Here is a 19,386-nt window from a genome sequence, read left to right on the forward strand (position 1 = left end):
TCTTTAATACTACTACCTGATAAACTACAATTTCGCAAGTGAAGAGATACTATCTTAGGTGCAATATTCAACAGATTTCCTAAAGTTGCTCCTGCAATACTCTGAAGCTGACTGCATCCAATATCAACTTCATCACATTCTAGCATGATGTTCTCATTTACACATTGAGCAATTAAAGCGTCCAATTGTTTTACAGTGGATATACATTCAAATAAATCAAACTCAGCTTTTAATTTAAGTAATGCATAAATAGTTGCATCATCAATGTCATGGAGAATATTGCCATAAATGTTAAGCCTTCTTCCCCAACTCGCATCCAATGTATCACATTTGTCCAGCATATCCCTAATGATGGTTCCCTTAAGCTGGCATTCTTGCATACCAAGCCATTTTATGTTGGGAAATTTCCTTCTCATTCGAAAAAGTAATAATTCATCAATATCACTCAGATTGTTATACGAAATATCAAGATTCTGTAATTTATTATGTATTGGACAATTCAGGATCATGTTATTTACAATTGTACCCACAAGATTACATCCCCGCATACTAACTTTTACAAGGTCTGGGGCAATATACAATAAATCAGATAATGTATGTCCTTCAATATCATTTAGACTATTATTGTCGATTTTGAAATGTGTCAAGACCAGAATTTTTTCATTTTTTTTTAAGTCACTAACCATGTCCTTTATAACAACAGATGATAATTGACAATTTCTCACATCCAGTACATCTAGTACTGGAGCATTAACTAGTAGAGTACTTAACGTAATTCCTTCTATGTCACGAAATATGTTGTCTTTCAGTTCCAATATCTCTAATGCTGCACTTGCTGACATATTGAGACTGCTGACCATTTTTTCTAATTCTGCACCTGATAAACTACAGTTTTCCATTGTCAGAGAAAACAGATTTGGCATATTATTCAAGAATCCTTTAATACCAGTAAGCTTATTCATTGAAATATCAAGATTGCTAAGGTTACTGTGACACTTACTGAATACACTGTTAATAAATGTATCTGATAACGAGCAATTAACAAGGTTCAAGCTTAATACGTCTGGTACAAAATTTAGTAAATGAACTATTAGGAACCTACTGACATTATTACTGCTAAAGTCCAAATCTAACCCATCATCATAAACTAATTTCAGATTTCCAAACTCAGTAGTAATATCCTCAAAAAAAGTATAACTACCAGATAAAAAAGCTTTTGTTGTAGTGATACATCTTTGATCTTTGGCAGCAAACAACATGTGACTTAACATTTTATGCGCTGGATTTTGTACTGATGATTTAGCTTCAATCCATGCATCTAAAGACCTTTTAAATGCACTTGAACACGACCTGATTTCCAGCATGCGTACTTCTCTTAATTGTTGTATCAAATGGTCATTAATACAAATTTCAATATCAGGATGCACAAACATTCTGAGGGAATCACAAATACTTGGAAAGTGTTTTTTAATTGCAAGGTTCACTCCAGATATGAAAGCATCCAGTCTTTGTGCTACAATCTGTTGCTGTGTTATTTCTAACCTCATCAAATATTCCATAAGGGAACGATAATCCATTCCATTATTTGTAATCCAATGTTGCAAGAGTTTATCAGCATCAGCACCAAGAAAGTTAACAGCGAAGACACGTGTCATATGTAAATACTCATTAGACCTTATCGTATCCAATTCTTCAGTGGAGAAACTTTTCTCTTTTTGACATTGCCTACAAAGGAAGAACCCTGCCAATGATTCAGCTATCAATTTATGAGGAGCTGTATAGAACTTTGAATGGTTTTGTGCACCTTGTGTTACCTCTTCATAAAGTATTCCAATTGCCAGTGCCAAGTTGTTTTCATCTCCATTTGAATTGTATTTAGTTAAGTCGTCAAACTCTATAGAAAACTTGTTTTTTTTTAAGCTTTCATACATACATTTTCCAAGAATTGAAAAACACCTTTTATACATCTCCTGAATATTGGCAAAATTAGAAACCTTAATTTCTAAACATTTTTTCCTTTTGTATTGATTCAAAATGCAACAAAACAATTCCTCAAACAGGCTAGCCAAATTTGGTGGAAGGTATTGATTTTCCTTCCACATTGTGCATATTGAGAGCAGCAGCATTGGTGAACGACACAAGTCATATAATTTACTTTTTTCATCAATTTGATCTTCATTTTTATATTTATGCAACTCTGTTATCAGTGATTTGCCTAACTTAGGCTCATTCTTAAAGAATTTGTAAATAAATTTCTCTATGTTCTTTGAGTTAAATCCTAAAACCTTAACATAAACATCACTTTCTCTTGCAATTTCCTTAGTATTTCCAGGGCGAGATGATAAAATCACATTGCTTTTCCGTAATATCTTTTTTATGAATATATCAATTGGGTGTCTGGCTTTAGGATTCAATTCATCCAGTCCATCTAACAACAAAACAACTTCACTACCATGTGTTCTTATAAAACTACCAAACTCATCAATTGTTACATCCATATTTTGCGTCTGGTTGAAGTCGTCCACATATATTCCATTCAAAATAATATCCATAACATTTTCATCTGATTTTAAATCCCTAATATCTATTAGAAACACAATTTTTCCATAAAAAGTGTTTTCTATCTCATTTGCCCATCGGTAGGATATATACCTAAGAAGAGTGGTTTTCCCCATCCCTCCCTCCCCTTCAATCAATACTTTACATGAATCTTTGGATTTGATAACATCCAGGATCTCTTCCAATGATGCTGGTACTGCATCCAATCTTCTACCTCTACCATCCCTCTTAACTAGTTCCAGCTCAGTAAATAAACCATGAATATCTAGTTCATCGTCATTGTACGTTGGAGGACAGTAGTATCTAGTTTGTTTGAGACACTCTTTCTGCTGTTCTAACAAATAGTTTTTGATGGCCGAGTCTATAAAAGACAAAACATAATACGATGTAAATCAAATAATGATTTTACATAGAGTATTGTCGCGTACAAATAATGTTATGTTAGATGACAATTATTCAAACGTATGTATGTTAGATGACAATTATTCAAACGTATGTATGTTAGATGACAATTATTCAAACGGTCATAACTTTTCTTCCAGACACCCGATTTTGGCTTGAGGAAGTTTGTGAGCTTGGGTCACATTTTACTTTTCTTTGATTTTAATTTTGATTGAAATCTTAGTATGTATTTCACTGGTATGTTTTTTTTTTTAAATTTAAGTTTCTTCATTTCATTTTTATCTGCTTGCAAAAATTACAAAGTTTCTCCGTTATTATTATTATTATTATTATTATGGCAAATGTTTTACGCAAAAAAATAAAGAACTCTGAGGACAAATAATGCAGTTATTTCATGTACAGTACCAACAAAAAATCAGTAATCATTTTATAATCTAACAATGCTGCTGATATCTTAAATTTTAGAGACGATCTATGAAACTACAATGAGCAAAATTGTAGTCTGTGAATACAATCCTCTACTCTTTTAAAACAAATATACCATGGACCTATTAATACTGTGTTTTTGACATGCATGAGCCATATTGCACACAATACCTGCAGCTTAATTCTTCTCTGAAAGACGGTGCACGTTTTTATACTTCAATCGAATTCCGCTCTCCAGTCTAACACAACAGAGCACATGGAACGTTTAACAATCACAAATTTCCTTGAACACTATTCAGGAATTTTTTCCCCAGAAAATATTGGCTTCTTCAGTTGCAAATTTGCAACAGTGCCCTCTATCTAAACACTAACTGTTCATTTTCAGCACCCAGGACTCACCTTTGTCTAACTTTAGTTTTTTCTGTGGTGAAGCTTCTCCATTACCTGTAGAGAAAATGGAAATTGAAAATTTTAACATTATGAGTACAACAACACAGGCTCAGAAGATTTTATTATTTACAGGATTTATAAATTATCTGAATGGATTTTACTTATATTTTATGAATCATAGATAATAATTTGAAGTCATTAAATTGTATATTTTGATAATTTATATAATATTAAATTTTTAAGACCACCTCCCAGAAGTTGGAAGGGAATAAATAAAAAAAAAAAAAATGTTTAGCGATCAGGTTAGTTGAGTTTTATTTTAAAGTACAATAGCACAGATTGCAAGTCTGGTGATTGTTTAACAAGTTGATGTTTAATAAGGCAAAATGATACTGACAGTGATGGACCACAATGGAAATAAATTTTTGGTATTTTATTGTTCTTTTATCCATGAATATTATTTTTGTATTCAGAATAAAGAAAAAAAAATTTAGTCTTTGTAAGATAAACTATTAAAACAGTGATACAATATCTGAAACAATCATTCCTACTGTAACTTCAAGCAAAGAGTATAGAATATTAGCAAGAGATCCAGCCGCAGGGGTTTCTTTGAAACGGAATCCTATCTCGACAAGTACTACCACAATATACAAGGGTGCTCTTTGAAATACCTAAAGTCGTTCATATGGGTGCATGCTCAAATATTGAAATTCTGCTCGAAATCTAATAGGTAGCCCCTGAGCTTGTGGCAGTATTTCTTTTCCATTTCATTGTGTGCATGCAAAATCAGAGCAGTCAGACCTCCCTGCTATGATAAAATCTTCACTTCAAATTCTTTGTATATCACTATTGGGTGACTGAGCTATTCCGTCATATCCTGAATGACGAATGTCATCTGCTTCATGATACAGTATGCTTCTTGGCTCTGTAATTAACCCTGGAGTGGTCGTATGAGAGTACCGATTGCAAACACAAATAGATACCATTTATCGCTAAGGATATAAAATACTTCAATGAAAATCATACAAGAGATAGATAATAATCATTGTAATAATAATAAATAATAATAGTAAAAATAAATAAAAATAATAATAATAATAATAATAAGGGTGATAATGATAATTGTAATAATAAACTAATAATAGTGATTATAATTATCATTATTAAAAATAATAAAATACTTTAATAATAATAATAATTAATAATAGTAATAATAATATGATTTTGCTCTTGAGTAGTTTCTCCTGTTTAAAATGTGTATCAACCCTTTTTTGTTCTTTTATTGTAGGTATTCTATAATTTTAAATTTTTCTGTGCTTTTTGATGGAATTTTGATGCTGATTCCTTTTTTCCTTGACCAATTTTAATGTGATTTTTTTGGAATTGTACATTTTTGCAAGTTTTGTAATTGCTTCGTCTATTTTAATCGGAGACAATAAATTTTATTTTATCGTATCTTGTTTTGATATTAATAGTGAGTTTTAGACCTGAAATTTAGACCTGAAGTAATTTCTGGGACAGTTTGATGTCATCTATTCATAATTACCATATATTGCATGAGTCATAGATAGTAATTAAAAATTAAAACTTCTTCTTTATTAAAAATAATTTCTCCCTCCACCTAAAGACTACTTTTGGGACCGGGGTTTTCCTGGGCTTTAGCAGATTTGGAGTGTACAGTTAAACTTGCATATTGTCAACTGTGCCTTTAGAATCAAATAATTTCTAAGTTGATCTTATTTTACATGCCAGATTGTTGTGTTTTCCATTAATTAACAAACTGTAAGTTGAATTTTATCTAAGTTGAACAATATTTAAGTGGCATTTTGGATTTGATTTAGGCAAGTTCAACTGTATTTGGGGCTGCAGATATGTGGTCTTTAAAATTAGTCTTTAATTGGAGGGATACCTGCTTTGTTTACTATACTCACCAGAACTTTTCAAATTCATTAGAAATGATGACAACTTGTCTTCTGAAAGGAAATCCTCACTTTCAAGAAATGCAATTACTTTCCACGGATTGGTAGAGATGGTGACTGGAATTTCGTACTTCTGTTGAACCTTCTGAAGATCATTAATTGAAAAGTTTTTTCCCATAACAACAACATTTTGACGATATGCTGAAAATTGAGTTATCTCGACTTTATCTGGATAATTCTGATAATTCTCAATTATCTTCTTAAAACACCTCAATCCAGTTAGTTCAATTGTTTCAAACAAAATTGAAATGTTTGTTGGTTTCAAAACGTCTGCTACTCTTAGTATTTGGAATAAATCAAAAGCGGATTTAGCTTCCTCTAAATTTGTTTTAATTTCTGATTTATCAGTGTACAGAACCCTTAACATGTCTACGTACTTTTCATCTTCCTTGCTGATTTTATCAGATATTTCCACCAGGAGTTGATTGAAATCTGTTTAAAAATGAAAAATGTTTCTAAAAATAATAATAATAATCAATATTTATATAGTGCCTAATGTTAATAACCTCTAGGTGTTTAACAACAACATAATAAACAAAAAACAATAAAAATAAAACAAAAATCACAAAGAGCAGCGATGCAGTAGATAGTGACATTCAAGCAGTCTCACCCACTGATGTCAAAGTAACGTCGCTGTCTCAATGAGGCTATTTACACGCAGGTAATCCAAAAAAGGCAGCATGCTGGGCTCCGGCACTTCCCACCACAGGATAAGCCTGTGGCTCCACTACCGTGCACTGCCGAGACAACGACGTTAACTTGAGTAAGGAAAAGGTGTGACCACACCTGAAAACATATTTGGTAATACGTCAGCATTCCAATGCTCGTAATTTCAATTGGTTATTGTAGTAATTGGAATTAGAGTTTAAATACTTTACATTTGTTGTTATCTCAGCAACTTCTTCAAGGAAACTTATGAAGATTAGGGATTACAATCCCCAAATCTATTGGTAAAATAAATTTTTAAGAAAAAGCAACACCACTCATATCGGAAACATTTCCCGAAAGCATCATACAGGTACTACAAACTACCGTACTTGCGCGAATAAGTGCCCCGTTTGAATAAGCACCCCTCTCGAATAACCGCCCCTTCTAATTTGGATAAGCGCCCCCCCCCCCCAATAATAACATAAGATTTTCTTTTAATAGCAAGTCACTAATCCAATCAATCCTGGGACTGGTTGTTGGCATGATTTGAGCTGCAGAGTGGAAACACATTTTTAGGTCAATATCAAAATGAGAATATTTCTCTTGGACAGAATGAGAGCTCTAATTCCTGGACAAACAGTATATTTCCAACTTTACTCTTTTTACACATGTCTATACCTAGTCATACTTCTCTTTTTCCGACCTTTAGCAAATTCTCATCTGAGTTTCAAGAAAAAAATTCAATGATCCTGCCATCCTGCTAATCTCAATCGGGCCGATGGCTAGCAAGCTAACAACTACCCACTACGTACCACTAATTGCATTCTTGTCATGAGCCATGTTCACTGGAGGGTTATATTTTCTGCCTAACCACCATTCGTAATGTCCTTAAATAATCTTTTTTCATTCAAAAAATGCCTCTTGAATTTAATAATTTCCAATAATAATAAATAAATAATAATAATATTAATAATAATAAGGTAAGAACTTATATAGCGCCATTTAAAAAACCGAAGAAATTATCAGTGGCCAATTTAGAATATACTGTAGTCCAGTAAAACCACAGATAGTTCCCACCCCTGATATCGTTGAAAACTAAAAGAAAAATACTGTTAGCCTAGGCCTACATGATTTTTTCAACTTTTGTGATAGGCCTACATATTCAGCCAACTTTCAAAGTACATGTACCTTATTTATTGGTGTGTTAAAAGTATTAATTTGCCTATCAAATAATGTTATCTCTCCCACCTCCCTAAACCTATCAGAGATTTTTTCTGGTACCCTCATCGATGCAGGGGTGGATTTAGGAGAAACCACTACCCCCTCCCTTTTTTTTAGGAAAGTAAAAAAAATAAATAGGTAATTGATTCTCCCAAAAATGCATCAGAGGTTTGTTTTTGGGAGAGAAATTGTCCAAATTGCCACCCCTGACCCCAGTTGTACATCTCTAGCTCCACTCCGACAGGACTCTAGTCGGCCACTTGGTTCGGACTCCACTTTCGAACATGTTGGACACCATGTCCTATCAGCAAGTTTTGGCTTTTAAAATTTTCGTCAAATTTTGGATAAAGACAGCTTCTGGCTAAAAAAAATTGTTGACTTTAGCCAATTGGCTAAAAAAAAAAATATGTTAGAGTGACCCTAGCTTAATATGATTTCCATGCTGCGGCTTGTAAGCTTTTCAAGCTTAACCATGGCTCCACTATGTATGAGTGTTTCAGGCAGTTGTATGAGGGAACGGGCCTCAGGTTTGTTCACATATGTTTATTATTTATGGTATAAGAACTAATCCATGTAAAAAAATGTTCTTACAAATATTTCCTACAGGCACAGAAAAGAAAAGCCTCAGTTTATGGTGTTTGAACTACTTTGTGTTTTATAATACAAAGAATATAGCAAAAAATACAAATACAAATACAAATACATATTCCATGCTTTCATCATATATCAAATAAAAATGAAGTACAAGACAGGTATTAAAACCACATCAGCTTCAAAGACATAATGAAAAAAATAACTGAACCGGATGCTGTAAATCAAATTTATATGTGGTAATTTTATAAATATTTAACTAACCTTTATTTTTCAGCTCTCTCAAACGTTCAAGAAATGATGGTATGTTATCTTCTGTTAAAACAGTTGAAGTTCCTTCAAGATATTGAATTAATTTCCATGGGTTATAATAAAAGTTGCCTTTGTATAGTTGACAAACAATTTGAAGATCTTTGAATGAAAATTCTTTTCCCAAAGCAACAACCTGTTGACGGTGTGCTGAAAATCGGGTGATCTCTACTTTATCTGGATATGTCTCATATTTCTCAATTATCTCTTTCAAATATTTCAATCCAGTTACTTCAATTGTTTCAAACAAAACTGAAATGTCTGTCGGCTTTAAAATACCTGGTGCTTTTAGAACTTTGAATAAATCAAATGCAGATTTAGCTTCATCCAAATCTGATTTAACATTTGCAAGATCTCTGTACAGAACCTTCAACATGTCTACATACTTCTCATCTTCCTTGCTAATTGCAAAAGAAATTTCCACAAGCAGTTGATCGAAATCTATGTAAAACAAAAGAAATTATGTCTATAACTAGAAATTGCAAATTGCAAGTGAAGTGCTGCGAAGTACAACTGCATATAAATGTTATACAAAATTATTTATGCGAGTCAAGTGAAAATAATGAATAATAAAAATATAACAAATTATATGAGACACGACCTATTGTCTATATTAGAACACTTCTCATTGGGTAACAAAGTCGTAATTTATCATTTTTGTCAAAAAGTGTCTATAGTGGTGAATTATAGTTTAGGTTTTTTTAAATAAAGTTTCAAAAATTTCTATGTATGTGGAAAATGTAGTTGATTACCAAAGGTTACAATTTTTATTTTGAAGACTGCATGGTCTAGGAAGTGTACATTTTTTTTATGGAGCAAGTTCCAAGGGTGGGTTTTCTAGGGGCGAGATGACTGCCAAAGAGTGTTGCTAAAGTGCGAGCCAGCGTGTTATTTGATCACAAGTGCAAGACATATCACAAGTGTGGGCCAGCGAGCCATGACGTCACGACAATAGATAGAGACGTTAGCGAGTTGTGCAAGGTATCGGCTGAGATTTGTGGAGTACAATTCAAAAAACAACTATAGGTCTAATAATGAATCATTGTGATGTTAAATAGATGTGACCTTAGGTGATTTTTAACTATTTGACAGTGATTTTTGGGGGAAAATGGGAGTGGGGTGGGAGCCAAAAGTAATTTTTGAAACACTGTTTGGAACTATTTTACCCAATCATCAACCCTGTTTCTCCAGCTTCCGATCTCCTTTTGATTTTTCATGCAGTTTAATTCTTTCATCTTGCTGCTTTGGTGTTAAATCAGGAAAGATATATATTTTTATTAATTTTAGGAATTTTACTTTAAGGGTTTTGGCCTTACTATTAAGGATTCAAAAAACAACTATAGGTCTAATAATGAATTATTGTGATTATTATTATATTAAATAGACAATGATAACTATCAAAGAGCGACGTTGTTTTTCATTGGGACCTTCGTCCCTTCAAGGCTAGGCCTATACCATCCTAGCTAGTCTAGGCCTAGAGTAGGATAAGGCTAGCGCGACATGCGGACGTTGGTACGAGTAGGTTAGTCTACAAACGTCGCCTAAAGTAATTGATTTTACCCGGCAGAACGAAAGAAGGAAACTCCGCTTTTTAGTCGTCTTAGGCCCTTGTTTTTAGACAAATGACCTTTCAGAGGTCAAATTGCTGTCATGAATATGAATTGGCTGCTTCGCAGCAAAAAATGTGGTTTTTTTTTTATGTTTAATTAAAATTACACTCTCAACACGATCATCTGGGCTCATTATTTTGAAAATGGTAAATGATGATAAAAGTAGAGCCATAGAATCTCCAACGAAATAAAAAATCGACCCAAATAAAATGTATTATTTAGAAAATATTGTATTAGTTATATAATTTGATGTGTATTAATGTCGAAATGCGTAAGTCCAGAAAATGAGTGGATACAACGTTTACAGACATCAATAATAATGGTTAATTTTGTGAAGATGACAACAAAACTGTTACATTACAACTGTTTAATTACTTTTACCTGATTCCTTCATCCTTCTTGAGTGATGTACTTCTCACACCTACAGTATACTATCCTAAATGCTCAAACTGATGATCTTCACACTAAAATTGATTCATATAAAAATTTGGTCATTAGAAAAAGTAATGTTTTGTTCATAGCAACACATCACTCATTTACAGGCCTAAAATTTATGGTTATACATGTACCATAATTTTAGGGTATAAAACTTGAAGCATGAAAAGGAGCCTTTGAAACCAGTGGCCTACTAGGAGTTTTGAAGTGGGGGTGCTGATGGCTGCGCAAAAGTGAAGTTGTGGGCTTGATGATCACTTGAGGGGGCGCAAAACTCACAAAAATAAATGTGACTTTAGGTGATTTTTAACTATTTGACAGTGATTTTTGGGGGAAAATGGGAGTGGGGTGGGAGCCACAAGTAATTTTTGAAACACTGTTTGGAACTATTTTACCCAATCTAATCATCAACCCTGTTTCTCCAGCTTCCGATCTCCTTTTGATTTTTCATGCAGTTTAATTCTTTCATCTTGCTGCTTTGGTGTTAAATCAGGAAAGACATATATTTTTATTAATTTAGGAATTTTACTCTAAGGGTTTTGGCCTTACTATTAAGGATTGCTGATTTCTGTATTTGGTAAAATTAATTTCATTAATTGTGGGCGGTCGTTATTTTCCTAATAATTTTACCAATCCTATTATATAAATTATTACGGTATATTAAATATTAATTACAATCATCAACTTTAACATTTACAATTAAGAAATCCAACAGGTCCTAGGTAGTGGAACTGTCATGTTTTCTCTTGACTTGATCATTAGTTGGTTCATCAACATTTCTTTAGGATTACCTTTATTCCTCCTTCTATTGCTGTCTTTTTGTTCGTTTAAACCAGGGGTGGGCATAAAAATTGGTTGGAGGGAGGCCAAAGTGAATTTTTTATTTAACACTAGGGCCGCAACCAAACATTTAATGTTTACAGTGTGCTTTCAAAACCTTCATGCACTGCTTTTATACCACTTTATTCTCAGTTTTAACATAACTGTTTTACTGATATTGATAATCGGTGCCAGGAAGTAAAAAACACCTGTGTTTTCTAGTAAGAAATATTTGGCGGGCCGCACACAGGGTTTTTAATTCATTTTTGCGGGTCGCAAAATGCCCACCTGTGGTTTAGGCCAACTCCTCTAGATTTTCTATCATGTTTTTCTCTCTGTTCTGTATTCTCTCTACAACAGTAGCAAGCTTATCCCACTTACTGTATCTACCAATGCCTGAAACATCCATAAATTTCACCTCAATCTTTAAGTTCTGTTTTAGGAAGCTCACTAGCAATAGTGGTACTTAAAGTAGGATTTTCAACTAGTTTTAACTGAATGTCTACACAAAATTCACATTGCCACAACATATTTATGGAGGATTTATTTTACAGTTTATAATCAGAATTGGTAATCTTTGCACATGTATCTTGCGTCCATTTATCGCATAAGTTAAAAATGTACTGCCTTATCGCTTTTCTTTACAGGTTTGCCACAGATATGCATGCACAGGTTTGTTTGACAGATCCTGTGCACCACCATGTGGGTGAGCATTTTACAGTCTTGACTTGTTAGTCTTACATTTTTAGAGACCATCCTACAGAGCAACACGTTATCCAATTTTATGCTAAATGTTTGTTCGTTTGTTTAATTTATTTCTCCACACAAATCAGGGGCGGATTTAAGGGGGAGCCGGCCCGGCCCCGGCCCCCCTTTTGGGAGGTAAAAAAAGAAAAAAAAGAAGAAAAAAAGGAAGAAAAAGAAAAAAACGATAGCCCACAATGCCTCAAATGTTATTTTCGGGCGTCTAGAACACAAAAATTTCCCCCTAGGACATTGTTGTCTTGATCGGCCCAAATTTCGGCCCCCCTCTCGGGCCCCCCCTTTTGGACATCTCTGGATCCGCCCCTGCAAATGAACATACATAACAAAAGCATAATACAGTAGTAAAACGAACTAAGAATAATAGTAAATTACAGAATAAGTGTGTGGAGTAGTAGTAGCAGTAGCAGGAGTAGTAGTAGTAGTAGTAGTAGTAGTAGTAGTAGTAGTAGTAGTAGTAGTAGTAGTAGTAGTAGTAGTAGTAGTAGTAGTAGTTTTATTTAAGGCCACAGTAATAAAATATGGATAAAAACAGTATTTTTATTTTTCAATATATAAATATCAGAAATTAATAAGGACATGATGGAACATCGTAGGCTACCCTGTAGCTTTTCAACGAATAAAGTCTTATAAAAAGTCATTGTGTAATACAATGTTCCCACCGGTTACTTGGACCTGTTCAACCATGAAGCCTCTGTGGTCTAATGGTTATGACGCTCGCCTTGACAGCGAGAAGTCGCAGGTTCGATTCCCGCCAGAGGCATTTTATTACACAATTTCTTTATTCATTTATTTACAGGACTACATTCGTTGAGAGCTATGCTACGCGATGTATTAATGTCCTTTATTAAAACACTGTATTTACCTTTCTTTGATGATTTATTATATATAATTTAACAGTGTTAACGGCTATCTTGATTTATATTATATGTATCTATATTGTTTCTAGCCATACCTATTGTGTAATGGAGTGTATCTGGTGGTATTTGAATCTGTTCAACCATGAAGCCTCTGTGGTCTAATGGTTATGACGCTCGCCTTGACAGCAAGAGGTCGCAGGTTCGATTCCCGCCAGAGGCATTTTATTACACAATTTCTTTATTCATTTATTTACAGGACTACATTCGTTGAGAGCTATGCTACGCGATGTATTAATGTCCTTTTTTCAGTGGGATTGAGCACTGTTTCACAAAAAATTGAGATAATATATATATATATATATATATATATATATATATACACACACACATATACACACACATATATATATATATATATATATATGCATATACACACACACACATACATACATGTATATATAGCATACGCACTTCCTCTTGTTATAAAACAATATACTAAATATTTTTAATAACTCACGTAAAAAAACAGTTATTCCAAAAAAAGCTTATGAGCACACGGACGAACAACACCACTGCAAACGCTACCAACTGCTATAGATTTCTCCTATTCTCTGTGCCAGTACACCCACACAAGGAAAGTCCCATCTTACTGTGAAAAGTTCTTCCTGTTGAATATATAAAATCAAACTGACTATGCCTTGTTGTATGAAGAACAACAATGGTGTAAGCGGAGTCTCACTCTGTAAAATTTGTTTAGTTATTGTCCAATAAGTTTTCATAGCAAATTTTATGAATACGCTTTAAATCACTTCACTGCATTTAATAAATAGGTTGAAGAACTTCAGTTTCTTAACTTAGTGTTCAATTGAACATTTATTATTAGTGACCTGTAACAAGTAATGAAAACGTCTATAGAATTGGTATTTCCATTTCAATTGACGAAATCAGAATCTGCAAAATGCAACACCCCATTGAACAACATAGAGTGCTGACTGGTGACGAAGCAATGCAAAGTTATGTATGTATACTCAACAAGATGGCCGCTGTAGGAAAGCGCAACCTTCAGGCTTAGTTTACATATTATTATAACCATGAATAAGCATGAGTTGACTAACTATTATTTCATTAATTATTACTATTAATAATATTAATAAAAACTAGCGTAACCAAAAAGAAGCCAAGCGGAGAATATATTATATTATAGCTTACTGAGAAATTAAAAACGCAACACCACAGTGCTCAAGTTTTATTTTAGTACTCAAAACTTTCAAAGTTAAGTTCCTTAAAAAGGGCGTCCTATTGAAAAATGATGCTTAGGTGTATTTTGATTGGCTGGATCTATGGCAGGAATCTTGTTGAATACACACACACACAGCTCTGCGTATTTTAAACATCAAATGCGTTGGAGTTAGTGCTCTAGTATTCATATCATAACTCTAGCCTATGCAACACCCAAACTAGGACTTGGAGGCCCTAGCCTTAGTTATTATGAGCAAAATAAATAATTTTTGTTTTGTTTATACCTACTAGAAATTTGTGATAGGCCTAGGCTTCTGACAAAGTGAAGGATACTAGGCTACAAGCCTACAACAGGTTCGGTCAGGTACACTATCTAGCCCCACCAGAACAGGGGGTCATGGCACCAGGATTTGCCCAACGGGTGGAGGGCAGTGCCCCTGACGAGGGGGTACCCCAAAAAAAGCAAAGAGGGCGTGGTCGAGCGTCGCTTAAAACATATCAAAAGTTGTCCAGGGGGCGAAAATATTTGACAACCCCTTCCCCCGCTGGCACCACTTTTCCACCCCTGACCCAGAATGCTACTGACGGGTTGGCTGTTGGCTTTAGGCTAGGTAGGCCTAAGGCTAAGTTCTTCTAGCTTCGGCCTGTCCCTAATTAATAAGGCCTACTTGTTAGTAATCGGTAGCACTACATATTTACTAGGCCTGTCACGTCAAAATTGGTCCGGACCAAAAAAGTTAGTTCGGCGGATTTTGGCTGTCAAAGTCGGTCCGCCAGACTAATTTTCGCCACTAACATCGGTCCACCGGGTTGATTTTAGCCGCTAAAATTGGTCCCCATTGGATAACCTCATTGAAGCCATTTCTAAAATGCGGATTCTGCGGAAACGCAACCTAATTTTGTTCCGACTTGCCCACCCGTAGTCGGTTGCTGGTGATTTCTCACAAGTGTATGATACCAACGTAGGCCTAGGTAATATTAGGCCTATTTGTTCATGTTATTTTTACCTGAATCCGCATTTTAGAAATGGCCGCCTATATAATGCCTAGCATAGGGCTTGTGATCACGGTACCCTGACCATTAAAAATTAGCAGACGCACTGGGAAGCGTTGTTCACGGCATTGGACTGCAGCGAAAAATGATTCCCCCATCATTAATGGAACAGGCCCACGTCATGCTTGGCTTATTAGTTTTGGTTTACATTTTGCAATACGCAGCAAAAGTCCATGTCTAGTTTTGTTGTAAAATGCATTTCAAACCAGGCTGGTTTTTGATTTACGTTTTGGAATAGAATTTGGAGAGGGTGTTCGATCAAGTCAGACCTACGTTTTGAATTTGCCTCAATCAAACTGTATTTAGACAAAGATAAACTATAAGACAATAATTCCGTACACATTCGCAACACTAAGTGTAGCCCAAGAGCATGACAGTTTTTTTCTTTTATTGAATGTTCTGGAAATAATTAAATGCCACTTTAGTAGTATGTTCTATCTCCTTTTTAAAATTAATTTACACATGCAATTAATTAGGATTCATCATCTACATCAACAATTGGACATTACAATTGGATATTTCTTCCCACTGGAGTGTACAAATACGAAAACAATAAAACTTACGCGTAGTAATTAACAGCACAAGCAATAAATATGAGAGAGGACATATAGAAAAAGCACTTTCAACGTATAATTTGATAATTAAAGTTATTATTAATTATCTCATGCATCTTATGTTGGCACATATGCGTCACTATACAGCATTCCTAATGTTTATTTTAACATGGAACAAGTTTATGAATGAAATATTCAAGGTTTTTGTAGGACCCCAAATTACGCGTACCGCTAGGCCAAGCCTTACTTTCGTTTAGAGGGTAGCAGCGCCAAGACGCGCTCTGCCACAAGCCATGGACGTACAACATTGTTGTTGTTATTATTATTATTATTATTATTATTATTATTATTATTATTATTATTATTATTATTATTATTATTATTATTATTATTGTAATTATTATTATTATTATTATTAGTAGTAGTAGTAGTAGTATTTTTTATTAAAGGCCACAGTAATAAAATATGGATAAAAACAGTATTTTTACTTTTCAATATATAAATATCAGAAAATCTTTGTCCCACACTAAGATCACAATAAAATTAATATCATTGTGAAAGTCTAATCACACAGAATATTCATTTAAATATTGAAATTGTATTCATGAAAAATTAAAAAAAAAAAGAATCTTTAAAACCGTCTATGCCAAAAACTTTGTAAGGATTTTTTGTACTGACAGTGACATGTTTAATTTTCAACTTAGGATTAAGATTTTCCTAAATAGCTATCTACCACTTTATCCCCACTCCACTCAATCTTGACAGACTGACCCATATTTCCCCTGTGGTAATATCAAGTTACCATTAATATATTCCGGAGTTACAATAGTAGTAGTTGCTGGTTACACACAAATCTCTGCTCAGTTTTGGGATTTATATTTAAATGCTATATTTCACCACTTTTCTATTTCTATGTTTGTTTTTTTTGTGGAAAGTTGAAGGTTAGTATACTTTGCATTATCGTCACTATAACAACTCCCTGGTATATTGTTGATATATAGAAAAGGTTCGACATTTAAGGGCTTTTTTTTGTCATTTAAAAACCATCTTTTTGACTTAAATTGTAACAATAATTCATTATAAAAATGTACTTGATACTAAGGTTACTGTATATCCTGTAAAATTTAGGAAAAAAAAACTTACAAAGTAACAACACAAATTCTACAGTTGTATACTTCCATATTTACTTGCAAGTTCAATTATTTATAATGTAACAGGGCTACGTTATATTAATATTTATAATGTTTAACTTCATGAACAAAGTAGATGAAAACCAAGAATTTTAATTTAATTCAGAAAACAAAAGTCATTTTAAATAGGCCTACATAAATATTTCACCTAGTTGGTGAAATCATTGTTTTATTTCACTTAAAAATGAATGTTCTAAGTGTTTTAACGACGAAATAAATGATATATCAGTGGCAGATCCATGAATTTGATATAGTTTGTCCCAGGAAGTCACTTTCACTGATAGAGGGTCTATACGGGAGCAGCCCTCATGACGTAGGTTTGGTTGATAAATTAAGATTTTCAAAGGCTTTAAATAATAATAGTAAATATAGGCCAAATTATGGGCTATTACAGTAGAAAGCTCCATTGGGACACACCTACAGTATTAAGGGGACACTTTTCTGTGAAATGAGGGGCAATATAATTATCTTTTAAAACTACTTACTCTTATTTAATAAGAGGACGGAGACACATACTGAGTGTGCCAAATGATCAAATAACCCTTATTAAAGGAAACAATTCATTTGTTTTTCATTTTGTCAGAACAGCTACAACAGTCTCAAAATAAGAAAAATTCATTCAACTTTATATTTTGACACCTTTTGAGCAATAGACCAGAATTTTCTCCACTGAATCCTTAGAGTGGACATTGGTATACAATTTTTACCCTTAACCACAGGGATTTATTTTTCTTTGTTTTTCATTTACTGTTATATAGGATTCTTATCTATACAATAACATGTACCCTTTTGTAATTCGTTCTCTATTCATGCTACATCCATCCAAAAATAATGCTCAGTATTAAAAATAAAATTTGGATCATATTGCATCATAAAAAATAATATACGGAACATAAAACAAGTGTGCTATTGTTGTTTGAATTACATTTCTGCTCATTTCATACTTTTATGAATTGTATTTGCTGCATTGAAAGTTATTGCTATAAATTAGTTCTAATTTTAATGTAACTGATTCTTATGTCAATAAAAGCATGCTAAAAACCCTTATTAAGGGGACAATTTCACGTTCTTAGTTTGTGTCCCTTCTTATGGGGACAGTTTTTTTTAGTCCCGAAGGATGTATTTGACACAATTTTAAAAATGATATACATGTTGATAAAATCTTAAATGTTGGGAGGCTAAAATCTGTCTATATCCTGTCAATTTCTTCCACCGATGAATTTCCTTGAATGAAGTGATCCACCCAATCACACGGACGTATAGCAGAATTGCGTGAAACCGAGGTGTACTGTAGTGCTCTGTATACTCTATTTTTCGATGGATGAACTTGTATTGTATAGTTAAGCTTAGGCCTACTTAGGCGACACTTTTACCTTGTTTAGCGCACCTAAGAGACTGGCGGAAAAAAGATAAAAATCAAATTTTATTTAATAATTTTGCAAAATATTCCAGCCATAAGTATCCCAGTGGGAGGGGAAAATAACATTTTATTTGCGAATATAAATTTCAGAAATTTAGGAATTTAAGGAGAGGAAGATAAAATAGGGCTAGTACCTTTTTGTGTGTCGCAGTCTATCACAGGCCTACACCCCTGGTTCTTAATTAATTTATTTGAAGGCCAAACTATTTTTAGATTTGGTCACAGGCCAAAGAAAATCTTCGAGTTTCAAGCAACTTGTTATACTTTATGAACCTAAGGTAAAACTCTGAGATGCTGTGGCCGAAGCCCCCTGTTGTGGCCGCACAAACTTCTGAGGATTTTTGGCAATTTTATTTTTAATTGTACTACAGCACAATATTAGGACGTAAATCCATTAAAATTTTGCACCATAAGATTGATATGATTTTGCCAAAATAATTAAGACACTTAATTTTGCAATATTTCTTGCTTATTGCTGATCTTTTAATTAATTTTTTTTGCTTGTGTAAAACCATCATTTGGACAACGGCAGGAGAGGAGCGATGTCCCGGAACCTCTTAATGGGGTCCACGGCGCAAGGACCAGAAGCTTTAACAATTTAGTGATTTTAAATGCTTAAGGCCTGTAATCGATGTACAGCCTCATATTCTGTAAAGGTTACATATGATTTATTATAGCGTTTCCTGAAATGGGCATTTTTCCACAAAGTAAAACTTATTTTGTTTTTTATCATAATTGACCTTGATTCTTATGTTTGCTTCTCATCGTTTACTCATAGCTAAATACTGTTACCTACTTGGGCGTCCATACAACAACATCCTGTAGGAGTATTTTCAAACCAAACATAAAATTACAGGCATAATCGTAAACACAGTCATACAAAGTTTGTTCAACTTAATAGTTTGGCACACAATATGTA

The 19,386-nt window shown here is 33.6% G+C and overlaps 1 protein-coding gene and 1 non-coding gene across 2 annotated transcripts; one reads left to right on the plus strand and one right to left on the minus strand.

Annotated features, from left to right (window-relative positions):
• Window positions 1-16: 16 nt before the first annotated feature.
• On the minus strand, window positions 17-5,818 carry LOC117118309 (NLR family CARD domain-containing protein 4-like; the record flags this gene model as incomplete). The annotated part of the gene is made up of 3 exons (XM_033262881.1): window positions 5,709-5,818; window positions 3,787-3,831; window positions 17-2,920 (listed from the first exon to the last, which is right to left on the minus strand). Coding segments are annotated over exons 1-3 (2,968 nt in total), but the record flags the coding sequence as incomplete, so codon positions are not given.
• Window positions 5,819-12,841: 7,023 nt separating this feature from the next.
• Trnas-uga lies at window positions 12,842-12,914 on the plus strand. Its single transcript has one exon. It is a non-coding gene; the product is annotated as a tRNA-Ser (tRNA).
• The last annotated feature ends 6,472 nt before the right edge of the window (window positions 12,915-19,386 follow it).

This window comes from Anneissia japonica, unplaced genomic scaffold, assembly GCF_011630105.1.
Source record: "Anneissia japonica isolate Jap-2015-1 unplaced genomic scaffold, ASM1163010v1 scaffold17710_len25412_cov117, whole genome shotgun sequence".
In the NCBI taxonomy this organism is placed as follows: Eukaryota; Metazoa; Echinodermata; class Crinoidea; order Comatulida; family Comatulidae; genus Anneissia; species Anneissia japonica.